The sequence below is a fragment of the Camelina sativa genome, chromosome 3 (genome assembly GCF_000633955.1).
Source record: "Camelina sativa cultivar DH55 chromosome 3, Cs, whole genome shotgun sequence".
Taxonomy (NCBI): domain Eukaryota; kingdom Viridiplantae; phylum Streptophyta; class Magnoliopsida; order Brassicales; family Brassicaceae; genus Camelina; species Camelina sativa.
The window spans coordinates 692605-704590 of NC_025687.1; the positions used below are offsets into that span (position 1 = coordinate 692605).

At 39.0% G+C, this 11986-nt stretch overlaps 3 protein-coding genes, 1 long non-coding RNA gene, 1 other non-coding gene and 1 pseudogene across 6 annotated transcripts in view; 3 read left to right on the forward strand and 3 right to left on the reverse strand.

Annotated features, from left to right (window-relative positions):
• The window catches only part of LOC104759810, a 2006-nt gene extending 1610 nt beyond the window's left edge, over window positions 1-396 (reverse strand). The window contains exon 1 of the mRNA XM_010482694.2: window positions 55-396. Within this exon, the coding sequence (XP_010480996.1) occupies window positions 55-293 (239 nt within the window). The 5' untranslated portion in view covers window positions 294-396. The remainder of the gene's footprint in view (window positions 1-54) is intronic.
• On the forward strand, window positions 494-566 carry TRNAF-GAA. Its single transcript has one exon. It is a non-coding gene; the product is annotated as a tRNA-Phe (tRNA).
• On the forward strand, window positions 1760-3548 carry LOC104759817 (annotated as a pseudogene).
• Window positions 3787-4775, reverse strand: LOC104759825 (two-pore potassium channel 4-like). The gene is made up of 2 exons (XM_010482704.1): window positions 4054-4775; window positions 3787-3972 (listed from the first exon to the last, which is right to left on the reverse strand). The coding sequence occupies exons 1-2, from the start codon at window positions 4773-4775 to the stop codon at window positions 3855-3857; spliced, it is 840 nt and encodes a 279-aa protein (XP_010481006.1). The 3' UTR covers window positions 3787-3854.
• Window positions 6357-11986, forward strand: part of LOC104759874 (ABC transporter B family member 11-like) — a 6177-nt gene continuing 547 nt past the window's right edge. The window contains exons 1-11 of one of the 2 annotated variants that reach the window (XM_010482756.2): window positions 6357-6660; window positions 7100-7414; window positions 7490-7544; window positions 7708-7883; window positions 7981-8202; window positions 8288-8526; window positions 8639-10319; window positions 10457-10723; window positions 10810-11073; window positions 11224-11523; window positions 11625-11978. In XM_010482756.2, the coding sequence (XP_010481058.1) occupies window positions 7109-7414; window positions 7490-7544; window positions 7708-7883; window positions 7981-8202; window positions 8288-8526; window positions 8639-10319; window positions 10457-10723; window positions 10810-11073; window positions 11224-11523; window positions 11625-11978 (3864 nt within the window). In that variant the 5' untranslated portion in view covers window positions 6357-6660; window positions 7100-7108. Of the gene's footprint in view, window positions 6661-7099; window positions 7415-7489; window positions 7545-7707; window positions 7884-7980; window positions 8203-8287; window positions 8527-8638; window positions 10320-10456; window positions 10724-10809; window positions 11074-11223; window positions 11524-11624; window positions 11979-11986 lie in introns of those variants that run through there. The other variant, XM_019242755.1, reaches the window with a different exon arrangement.
• LOC104759869 overlaps window positions 9655-11986 on the reverse strand; it is an 8036-nt gene continuing 5704 nt past the window's right edge. Inside the window, exon 2 of the long non-coding RNA XR_762827.1 lies at window positions 9655-9780. This is a non-coding gene — a long non-coding RNA (uncharacterized LOC104759869). The remainder of the gene's footprint in view (window positions 9781-11986) is intronic.

The window sequence follows — 11986 nt, forward strand, 5'->3', positions numbered from 1 at the left end:
AAAAAAAAAAAAAAAAAAAAAAAAAAAAAAGAGAGAGAGTTTTCATTTATTTACGAGCAGTCTTGCCACTCCATTGAAACAGAGAGTCGTCGCCGCTTAGGAATAATGAATCTGGATCTGCGACTAACGGATGAAGAGTAAGAGAAGCCATTTAGGGTTTTTGGAAGCAGAGGAGTGAGAGAATATGAAAAGGGTTTACGATCGAAGCGAATGGGTGTTTGGAGATTTGGGAGTTTACAAGTTGTGGAGGACAAGTGATTAATCGTATTCATGTTAGTTGCTACTACAGACATCGAAGCTTTTCTCAGTTTTGCTTCTTGTCTGTCTGTGAAGGATAAGACTTTCAACCCTCCCCCAGCCACAAGAAAGGAAAATCTGAAAAGTTTGGTGTCAGAGAATTTGCTCTGTTTTACACTTTTACTCGTCCGTACATTTGCTAATATAATAAAACTAATACACCTATATTTTTAATTTAGAATAATAATAAACAAATGCGGGGATAGCTCAGTTGGGAGAGCGTCAGACTGAAGATCTGAAGGTCGCGTGTTCGATCCATGCTCACCGCATCTAAAATTAAATTTTCCGATTTTTTTCTAAGCCCATTGGATCCTTCTTCTCTTTCCAAAATATGAGCCCTTTTAATATTAAGCCCATTGGATCCTTCTTATATTTTCAAAATATGAGCCCATTTATAGTGTTAGCGTGCCCCATTTGCTGATGTAGGCCGTATTACCGAAAGATTCACTAACAATTTGAAACCATGACACAAGTTTATTTAATAAAAGTTAAAATCGAAAACTATTAGTCAAAATACGAAGGAGCAAGGATTTTGCATGCTTCGAATATGTCACCTCTTTCACACACCTTCGAATTTTCTAAACTAATTAAAATCGTTGACAACATAGTGATTAACCTTCTTTAAGATTTCATCTTTTAAAAAAAAACATATAGAGATTTAATTGTTCTTTTTGAAGGGTAGATTTATACTGTAGAAATTAAGAATACAGTAGAGAAAATGATTGTGTGGGTGAGGTAATGTCATAATCATTCACCAAACCTCAAAGTTATATTTTTATTAATCAGCCGTCAATCAAACACAAAGTTAAAAAAATAAAAATATCAATCCAACGGTCACCAATTTATCTCACCAAGGACCACAATGTTTTTGTTAAGTCAACAAGAACAAGAACCGCAATTTAAAAAAAAAGTCTAAAATTCTCACCTGCCACAAACCTTTGTAAAGCATGAAAATGAGTGTCCATCCATTTTCACGTGTGTGAGTAGTAAGTAATGCCTTTTTGGTTTTGTTACGTAATTAAATATTACTACTAGTAGTATTTGTTTATTTGTTAGTTGCATTGAAAACGTTTTCCTTATCCCACTGTGTACCAAACAAACCAAAAAAAAAAAAACTTGTTTATTTTAATATGATTTTTGTTTTGTAAACCTCTTCCGGTTCGAAAATTTCGAACGGGTCAATGGACTCAAATATATTTGTTTTTGAATTTTCAGCAATTTTGTTGTGTGTTTTCCCCAGTGACAAACACAAATATTTTTCTCAGAAATGCAAACCCAATTTTGTTTGGTTCACGTTATTACAGGTCGGACCAAAGGGTGGTCCCATGACCATGAGTCAGGAACACTTGAAGAGTAAAAAAATGGTAGGCCAAAAAAGCCTCTTTTTAAGTCCAAAGCAGGATGCTTAAACCAAGTAAACCGGTAGAGACCAGTCACCCTATAAATAAGCAGCGAGTTCTGACTCCACTTACTCGTCCTACAAACCGTTTCCTTCTCTTTTAACACTTGTTTCTATTCATAAATAATAACCCAAAAAAAGCTCGAGCGAGTGAGAGAGAGAGAGAGAGAGATCTGAAGATGGATGGACACTCATTTTCATGAATAGAACACTCCTAATTCATTCATAATGAATTAGGAGTATCTATGATCATTATTAGATTTCCGATACTCTTGAACCATTTTGTAATTGGATCTCTCTCGATTTCATTCGAAATTTTCAATTTTTTCCCTTCGAGTAGATTGTATTATACAGTTTGTGTATGATTGTGTTCTTTTGGCATGATATGTATGGTTATGCAAGGATTTTGATTTCTTTGTAGCAAAAATGGAGACTTTCCTATTCACATCCGAGTCTGTGAACGAGGGACACCCTGACAAGCTCTGTGACCAGATCTCTGATGCCGTCCTCGATGCCTGCCTTGAACAAGACCCTGACAGCAAAGTTGCTTGCGAGACCTGTTCCAAGACCAACATGGTCATGGTCTTTGGCGAGATCACAACCAAGGCCAAAGTTGACTACGAGAAGATCGTCCGTGACACCTGCCGCGCCATTGGATTTGTTTCTGATGATGTCGGTCTTGATGCTGACAACTGCAAAGTCCTTGTGAACATTGAACAACAGAGCCCCGACATTGCCCAAGGTGTTCACGGTCACTTCACCAAACGTCCGGAAGACATTGGTGCCGGTGACCAAGGCCACATGTTTGGTTATGCCACTGATGAAACCCCTGAGTTAATGCCACCAAGCTCGGTGCTCGCCTAACCGAAGTCAGAAAGAACGGTACTTGCGCCTGGCTAAGACCCGATGGCAAAACCCAAGTCAGTGTTGAGTACTACGACGATAAGGGTGCCATGGTCCCAATCCGTGTCCACACAGTCCTCATCTCTACCCAACACGATGAAACTGTGACCAACGACGAAATCGCCCGTGACCTTAAGGAACATGTCATCAAGCCAGTCATCCCAGAGAAGTACCTAGACGAGAAAACCATCTTCCACTTAAACCCATCAGGCAGATTCGTCATTGGTGGGCCTCATGGAGACGCTGGTCTCACAGGGCGTAAGATCATCATAGACACTTACGGTGGATGGGGAGCTCACGGAGGTGGTGCTTTCTCAGGCAAAGACCCAACCAAGGTCGACAGAAGCGGAGCCTACATTGTGAGACAAGCAGCTAAGAGCGTTGTGGCTAACGGAATGGCTCGTAGGGCACTTGTTCAAGTCTCATACGCCATTGGAGTCCCTGAGCCATTGTCTGTCTTTGTTGACACTTACAAGACTGGGTTGATTCCAGACAAAGAGATACTCAAGATTGTGAAGGAGAGCTTCCATTTCAGACCGGGTATGATGACGATTAACCTTGACCTGAAGAGAGGAGGAAACGGGAGGTTCTTGAAAACTGCGGCTTACGGACACTTCGGAAGGGACGACCCTGACTTCACCTGGGAAGTAGTCAAGCCACTCAAGTGGGACAAACCTCAAGCTTAACTTTCACTCTATTTTCATCCGGCAAACCAATTCTCTGCTCTCCTTTTTTCTTCTCTCTGTTTTTGTGTGTTTGGTTTATTATGTATACTTTGTATTTGAGCTATCTGAATTGGGTGTTAGTTGTTATGCCATGGGTTGCAGTAAGTTTCGTGTGATTGGTTCGTATATTGATTATACATAGTTCATATGAGTTGTCATCTTGTGATTGTAATATTATATAAGAAAAGTTAATATGAACTTAAATTTCTTGTGATGTTGAGTAACTAAGTTATGTTCAAATAGTTAGCTTTAACCAACTGCCAAAAAAATGCAGCGATTAAACTTGAGGTTTGTTACCCACTAGTTTGACTTCAAAGAGTAAGTAATAAAGACACCAATAAGATCAAGTAGCCATTTTTTTTTCTTCTTTATAGGCCAAAACAGAGTATATCATTATCATTTTCATGATTCTTCTATACATTTTATCCTAAAGATCAAAAACAAAGACCAATCATTTACATCTATATACTTTCATCAGTTAGTTACCAGGCAAAGAGAGTCAGGACGATGTTGTTATCTTTCACAAACTGTCACAATCCGCTTGATGGCACTTTTTCACGATTCTCGAACTCGTTTAGGATCAGCAGTATGTCATCCTCACTAACCTTCCCACTTTCTCTAAGCTTGGACACGACAAACTCTGATTCACTAATCACAACACCAAAACACAAGTAAGTACTCAAATATATAAGCCTCAAACCTAATGAATGCAGTAAACAGAATCTTCACCTGGTGGGCAATTTCATGACAGTAGTACGATCGATTTTCATCTCAGCCAAGTAAACAAACAAACTAGCCATTGCAATAGCCGAAAGAAGAAGCCAAAACACTGCGAAGATCCTTCCTTCAATCGTCTTAAACGCTTTATCTCCATAACCAACCGTCGTAACCGAGATAACCGACAAGTAAACCGAATCCAACCAATCTAATCTCTCGAAAACGTGAAGGAAGCAAGTTCCAGTCGCGACGCAGAGAAAGACGACGCAGAACGCTAAACACAGTTTCCACTTTAGCCTTATCCTACCATCTTCGGCGATGTGATCTCTAATGGCTCTGTTTCCAGTCTTGATACGATCAAGAATCGCGTTTTCTTGAAGACTGAGAACGTGGTTCACTACGCGGTTGAGCAAGAAATCGAGACACACGACGCCGACTGATACCAAAACGATGGTCAAGATCTTGGTCGTCGGAGTGGACGGGACAATGTCGCCGTAACCGACAGTGCACAAAGTGACGACGGAGAAGTAGAAGGCGTCAACCCAAAGATAAGTCTCGGTTCCAGAGAACTGGTCTCGGAAACAAGAATATGTGAAAACCCCCAAGGTTAAGTAGAAAGAGAGGAGGATCAGCGCTAGTACAAGAATGGTCCATTTCGATTTCGATACAGCGGCTGGTGAGGCTTCGACGGGATGGTGAAGAAGGTTCTCATTGAGGAGTATCTCGCCTTCCATTGATTAAAAGCTCTGCTTCTTCTTCTTCTTCTTGAAAGGAAAAGTTTTTGACGATTGATGAAGTTGTTTTTAGTTCATGATCTTTACGTTGCTTTTCTATTTATTATCTTTGGGGTTTTTTGAACCTATATGCCACGTAGGAAAATAAAAATCGAGATTAGCCACGTGTGTAATTCTCGTTTTCTTATAGCTGATTAACAAGGCCCATCAATGGCCCAATATATAAATATCGAAGTCCAAGTCTAAGTGTAAGGTCCATAGGTATGACTTGTGTAAAACGATGTGTTTCGTATATAATGATTTGTGGTAAAACATATGTACAGTTAATGCAGATAGAATCTTCCCGTACGAATTGACAGGTAGACACAAAGATCTAAGCTAAGTGGACCCTCATGACTATTCTTATTCTCCCAACGGACATATAATAATAATTAAAAAACATTTAGTTTTCGATTTCAAGATGGTAACTAAAATCTTCTCATCATGACGCAAGCAGTGACGCTTTTTATTGCTTCGACTTGTTGTTTCTCAAGAGTTGGAGATTTACAATTATATACTTCCAATTATGGCACTAATCATCCCCTAGTACACAAGTTGCAACTTTTCATATTTGGCTAGAATATGAATTTCTGATGTGTAATAAATGTTTTTGTAGCTGTTGGATCAAACGATTGATATATACTTAAGTTATAATTTTACTTCAGTCTACTTGTTCTTGTCGTATAAAGGAGTAGTTAGCATAAAAATTAACTTTAGTTATGACGTTGGTTTGGTTAGAAACATTTGAACATTATTATCACTTATTTTTAGTTAATAATTGGACCATCATGTGTTCCTTATTACTGAAGACAACATATAAAACGTACGAATGATTATAATCAAGTTCATTATCGTATAATCTAATTTAATGCGAGAACATACATACATAGATTATGACAATTGAGTGTATCAAAAAGCCTTAGCGGCCAAGAAAAATGAATGTTGTGAATAATAATACAATGTTTTACTGCAATACTATATAAAAAGTTGATTTTTTTTTGCTTAGTTGCCAAGGAAGTTAGTCAAACTTCCGGTAAAGTGAAAATTCTCCCCACACTCTGTTAAATTTGTTTAAATTATCTTTACGGATTTGTCTTCATCTACCATTTATTTAGTATTGCGCACACTTTATAATAATAATCGGACGAGAAAATTCAAGATGCAAGTGATTCCTTGATAGAGTAATTTTCAAACTACTATTAAGTTTTTGGTCAGCTAAATAGCATCGTAATTTATTTTTATTTAAAGACTCTTTATCATATAAGTAAATTACTTTCTTCTTTTTTCACTTAAAATTCATTTTTTAAAAATCCAATTTGAATTCTCCTAATCCAGTATATATTATATATATATAGATATTAATCATACTCTCTTTATATACTTATATAGAATATCAAAAATACGATATGTTACCTAATATTGAAATGATCATGTTAACTGTTCGGAAAAAGATAAACCTACCACACAATTCTGTTTGCTTAGTTTATCTAACCTAGGAGAACTTCTCCTCCGTTTGTCTAAAAGGAAGAAGAAAATACATGAGTATTTTTTTTTTTTTTGTAGTAAACACATAAAAAATACATAATTATTATGCTTTTTGACCAACACAATAGTTTATTCCCCCCCCCACTCTCCTTGCTTCTCAAGCAATTTTGGCAAGACCCAAAACCAGAGCTGCATATAAAAAAGGCAAAATTCTCATTTATTTTCTGCAGAAAACAAAAATTGGAATCTAAAAAGTTGAATAAACTAATTAGAATTCAACAAACACAGCTTCGCTCACGTCTGTCTTATTCCCCCAAAGTATCAAATCTTTTCTCGCTTTTCAGCACACATCATCTTTCAGGTCTGTTCTCTTTCAACTTCTTTCTCTCTTTTTATTAATCTCTGATTTGTGTTTCTTTTGCGTTTTTTTTAATTCGTTCTCTGATTTTACGGGTTAAGCCAAAAAGCATGTGACTTTTTTTTCCTCCTTAACAGCAGACTCTGTTTCATTGGTGCTAATTTCTGGGAACTCTTTTAGATTGAAACTTAAAAAAGGGCGAATCTTTATTCAACCAAGTGGGTTGCTTTTTTTGGATTTACATTAGCAAACTCTTTAAGGTTTCTCTATTGGGATTTAATTGAAATGTTTTCTTAAATTCTTCAATTTTTCGTCTTTTTCTGGGTTTTAGGAATTTAGTTGAAAGTTCGTAACTTTGCACTTCTTTTGAAATATTTATACCCGTTGATCTCGATCTGGGTATCATCAGATTTCATAAAAACTTTTTTTTGATTCGTGTCAGCGCCGGAGAATGGACCGTGACGGCGCCGGAGAAAGGGACTCTGTTTCACACGAACCTTCGACTTCGAAAAGTCCTAAAGAAGGAGAAGAAGAAGAGACTAAGAAAGAAAAAACCGATGAGAAGACCAAGACTGTTCCTTTCTACAAGCTATTCGCGTTTGCAGATTCTTTTGATGTGTTCTTGATGGTCTGCGGCTCCATCGGAGCTATTGGGAATGGTGTTTGCTTACCTCTCATGACATTGTTGTTTGGTGATCTCATTGACTCCTTCGGAAAAAATCAGAATAACAAAGACATTGTTGATGTTGTCTCAAAGGTTAGTAATGTTGCTAAACAAAATATCAAACAAAAAAAATGTCACATTTTACTGAAAAAATGTTATTATTTATAGGTTTGTCTTAAATTCGTCTACCTTGGACTTGGAACACTAGGAGCTGCGTTTCTTCGTAAGTCATAGCCTCCGTGTTTCTCCTTTGCATTTTTACATAAGGATTAGTGAATTAAGGATGAAAAGTTTTGTGTTTTTTTTTTGGTTTCTCCATTGCAATTTTACTTAAGGATAAGTGATTTGAGGAGGTAAAGTAAATTGGTGTTCTTTTGTTATTGTAGAGGTGGCTTGTTGGATGATAACAGGAGAGAGACAAGCTTCGAGGATAAGAAGTACATATCTAAAAACAATCCTGAGACAAGACATTGGATTTTTCGATGTCGAAACAAACACAGGAGAGGTTGTTGGTAGAATGTCTGGAGATACTGTTCTTATACAAGATGCCATGGGTGAGAAGGTAATATACAACTACTAGATAGTGTTGTTTCAGGCTTATATATATGTAATGACTGGATTCATTTAAGAAAGTGTGTTAATGTTCTTGAATCTTGCAGGTTGGGAAGTTCATTCAGCTAGTATCAACTTTCGTGGGCGGATTTGTTTTAGCTTTCATTAAAGGATGGTTACTAACATTGGTTATGTTAACTTCAATTGCTCTTCTTGCCATGGCTGGTGCATCCATGGCACTTTTTGTCACTCGAGCTTCTTCTCGGGGACAAGCCGCTTATGCAAAAGCAGCAACTGTTGTTGAACAGACAATAGGTTCTATCCGGACGGTAAAACTCAATCTTCTTAAGCTACAAAGAAATCGTTAACTGAGATTTTGTTGCTTAATATTTTTTGTTTTGTTTTGGTTTGAAGGTGGCTTCTTTTACGGGAGAGAAGCAAGCTGTTAACAGCTACAAAAAGTTCATAACATCGGCCTATAAGTCAAGCGTTCAACAAGGTTTCTCCACCGGTTTAGGACTTGGAGTAATGTTCTTTGTGTTTTTCAGCAGCTATGCCTTGGCTATTTGGTTTGGCGGGAAGATGATAATCGAAAAAGGGTATACCGGTGGCGCTGTGATCAACGTGATCATCATTGTGGTTGCGGGTTCTATGTAAGCCGCCTACACAACCACTTCGATATATATTAGATCATGATCATTTCTTTTTTACTTATATATATATGTGAGATTCCTAACAGTCATGTTCTGTTTTTGTCTTGTTTAGGTCGCTTGGGCAAACATCTCCATGTGTAACCGCATTTGCTGCGGGTCAAGCTGCAGCATATAAGATGTTTGAGACGCTCAAAAGAAAGCCTTTGACTGATGCTTATGAGGTAAATGGAACGGTTCTTGAAGATATACGAGGAGACATTGAACTTAAAGATGTGCATTTCAGTTACCCGGCGAGGCCAGACGAGGATATATTCAACGGCTTCTCTCTGTTTATCCCAAGCGGTGCAACAGCAGCATTAGTAGGAGAAAGTGGAAGTGGCAAATCAACCGTGATTAGTTTGATCGAGAGGTTTTATGATCCGAAAGCTGGCGAAGTACTCATTGATGGAGTTAATCTTAAGGAGTTTCAGTTGAAATGGATCAGAAGCAAAATCGGATTGGTTAGCCAAGAACCAGTTCTGTTTTCATCAAGCATCATGGAGAATATCGCCTACGGGAAAGACAATGCTACGCTTCAAGAGATTAAAGCAGCAACCGAGCTAGCAAATGCGGCAAAGTTTATTGATAAGTTACCTCAGGGGTTGGATACAATGGTTGGAGAGCACGGTACACAGCTCTCGGGAGGGCAGAAACAGAGAATAGCGATTGCGAGAGCTATTCTTAAAGATCCGCGGATTTTGCTTCTGGATGAAGCAACAAGCGCCCTCGATGCAGAATCCGAAAGAGTGGTTCAAGAGGCTTTAGATAGAGTGATGGTTAACCGAACTACGGTAATTGTCGCACATAGGCTAAGCACGGTGAGAAATGCGGATATGATTGCGGTCATTCACCGCGGCAAAATGGTGGAAAAAGGTTCGCATTCTGAGTTGTTAAAAGATTCAGAGGGAGCTTACTCGCAGCTCATCAGGTTACAAGAGATAAACAAGGGTCAAGATGCAAAACCATCAGACATATCTTCAGGATCGTCTTTCAGGAATTCGAATTTGAAAAAATCAATAGAGGGATCTGTTATTAGTGGTGGAGCCTCATCTGTTGGAAATAGCAGCCGTCATCATTCTTTGAATGTTCTTGGTTTATCCACAGGACTAGACCTTGGTAGCAGTAGCCAACGAGTTGGCCAAGAGGAAGCTGGAACAGCGAGTAAAGAACCGCTCCCAAAAGTATCACTCACCAGAATAGCAGCTCTTAACAAACCTGAGATCCCGGTTCTCCTTCTAGGAACCGTAGCAGCGGCTATTAATGGCGCCATTTTCCCGCTTTTTGGGATTCTAATTTCAAGAGTCATTGAAGCGTTCTTCAAACCAGCTGACCAGTTAAAGAAAGATTCAAGATTCTGGGCGATCATATTTGTAGCTCTTGGAGTAACTTCGTTGATCGTCTCACCGACTCAAATGTATCTGTTTGCAGTAGCTGGAGGAAAACTGATTCGGAGGATTCGATCAATGTGTTTTGAGAGAGCGGTTCACATGGAAGTTGGCTGGTTCGATGAGCCTCAGAACTCGAGTGGTACGATGGGGGCAAGACTATCAGCTGATGCAGCTTTGATTAGGGCTCTAGTTGGAGATGCATTATCTCTAGCGGTTCAAAACGCTGCATCTGCTGCGTCTGGTTTGATTATTGCGTTCACTGCGTGTTGGGAATTGGCGCTTATAATCTTAGTGATGCTTCCTCTTATTGGTATCAATGGTTACGTTCAAGTCAAGTTCATGAAAGGATTCAGCGCCGACGCAAAGGTATGTTTGTACATCAATCAGTTTGGTTCCATCTCTTTTTTGGTTGATTTCGGTTCTGTAAAACTCCCCTGTTTAAAAGTCCTCTGTTTTTTTCTTGTGGATCAAGAAGCTTACTCTGGTTTTGTATAACTTTGCAGTCAAAGTACGAGGAGGCAAGTCAGGTAGCGAATGATGCGGTGGGGAGCATAAGAACAGTTGCGTCTTTCTGCGCGGAGGAGAAAGTGATGCAGATGTATAAGAAGCAATGCGAAGGTCCGATCAAAGACGGAATAAAACAAGGTTTCATAAGCGGATTAGGGTTTGGATTCTCCTTCTTCATTCTGTTTTCTGTCTACGCCACAAGCTTCTACGCGGGGGCTAGATTGGTTGAAGACGGCAAAACAACTTTCAATGATGTTTTCCAGGTAATGTATTTTCCTAATCATTGCTTAAATATGTTTGAAAAATCTTTGTGATCTAGTAATGAAGAAGGATTGATTGGATCTTGCAGGTGTTCTTTGCGTTAACTATGGCAGCGATTGGGGTCTCCCAGTCGAGTTCTTTCGCTCCAGATTCTAGCAAAGCTAAAGTTGCAGCTGCGTCTATCTTTGCAATCATCGATAGGAAATCAAAGATAGACTCGAGCGATGAGTCAGGGACAGTGTTGGAGAATGTTAAGGGAGATATTGAGCTTCGTCACTTAAGTTTCACTTATCCGGCAAGACCAGACATTCAAATCTTTCGCGATCTTTGCTTAACCATTCGTGCAGGAAAAGTAAAACATATTTTTAACCCTAATTATATCTTAGGAATCATAACATCTTTTTGGACAAAATCCTAACTATCACTTGGGAATCCTAACACATTTTTGGACAAAACCCTAAGTTTCTGATCAACTTCTGTCTCTTTTGTGTTTTTCTTTCAGACGGTTGCTTTGGTAGGAGAAAGTGGGTCGGGCAAATCTACGGTGATCTCTCTGTTGCAAAGATTTTACGATCCGGATTCGGGTCATATAACCCTAGACGGAGTTGAGCTCAAGAAGCTGCAATTGAAATGGTTGAGACAACAAATGGGACTTGTGGGACAAGAACCTGTCTTGTTTAACGACACGATTAGAGCCAACATTGCTTATGGCAAAGGAAGCGAAGACACTGCAACCGAGTCTGAGATCATAGCCGCTGCAGAACTCGCCAATGCACACAAATTTATCTCTAGTATACAACAGGTAAGGGGAAAAAAACAGAATCTATATATATATATATATATATATATAAGAACTCTGTTTTTTCGGAATTTACTTATAACGCAAGGTGTACAATTGTTTAGGGTTACGACACAGTGGTGGGAGAGAGAGGGATTCAGTTATCAGGAGGACAGAAACAGCGCGTGGCTATAGCACGCGCCATCGTGAAAGAGCCGAAGATATTGCTTTTGGACGAAGCAACGAGCGCTCTTGATGCGGAATCAGAGCGAGTGGTTCAAGATGCGCTAGACCGAGTGATGGTGAACCGAACCACGGTCGTGGTGGCTCACCGGTTATCGACAATTAAAAACGCTGACGTCATCGCCGTCGTTAAGAACGGTGTGATCGCTGAGAAAGGTACTCACGAGACGTTGATCAAAATCGACGGTGGGGTTTATGCTTCGCTAGTTCAGCTTCACATGACTGCTTCTAATTGAGATATATA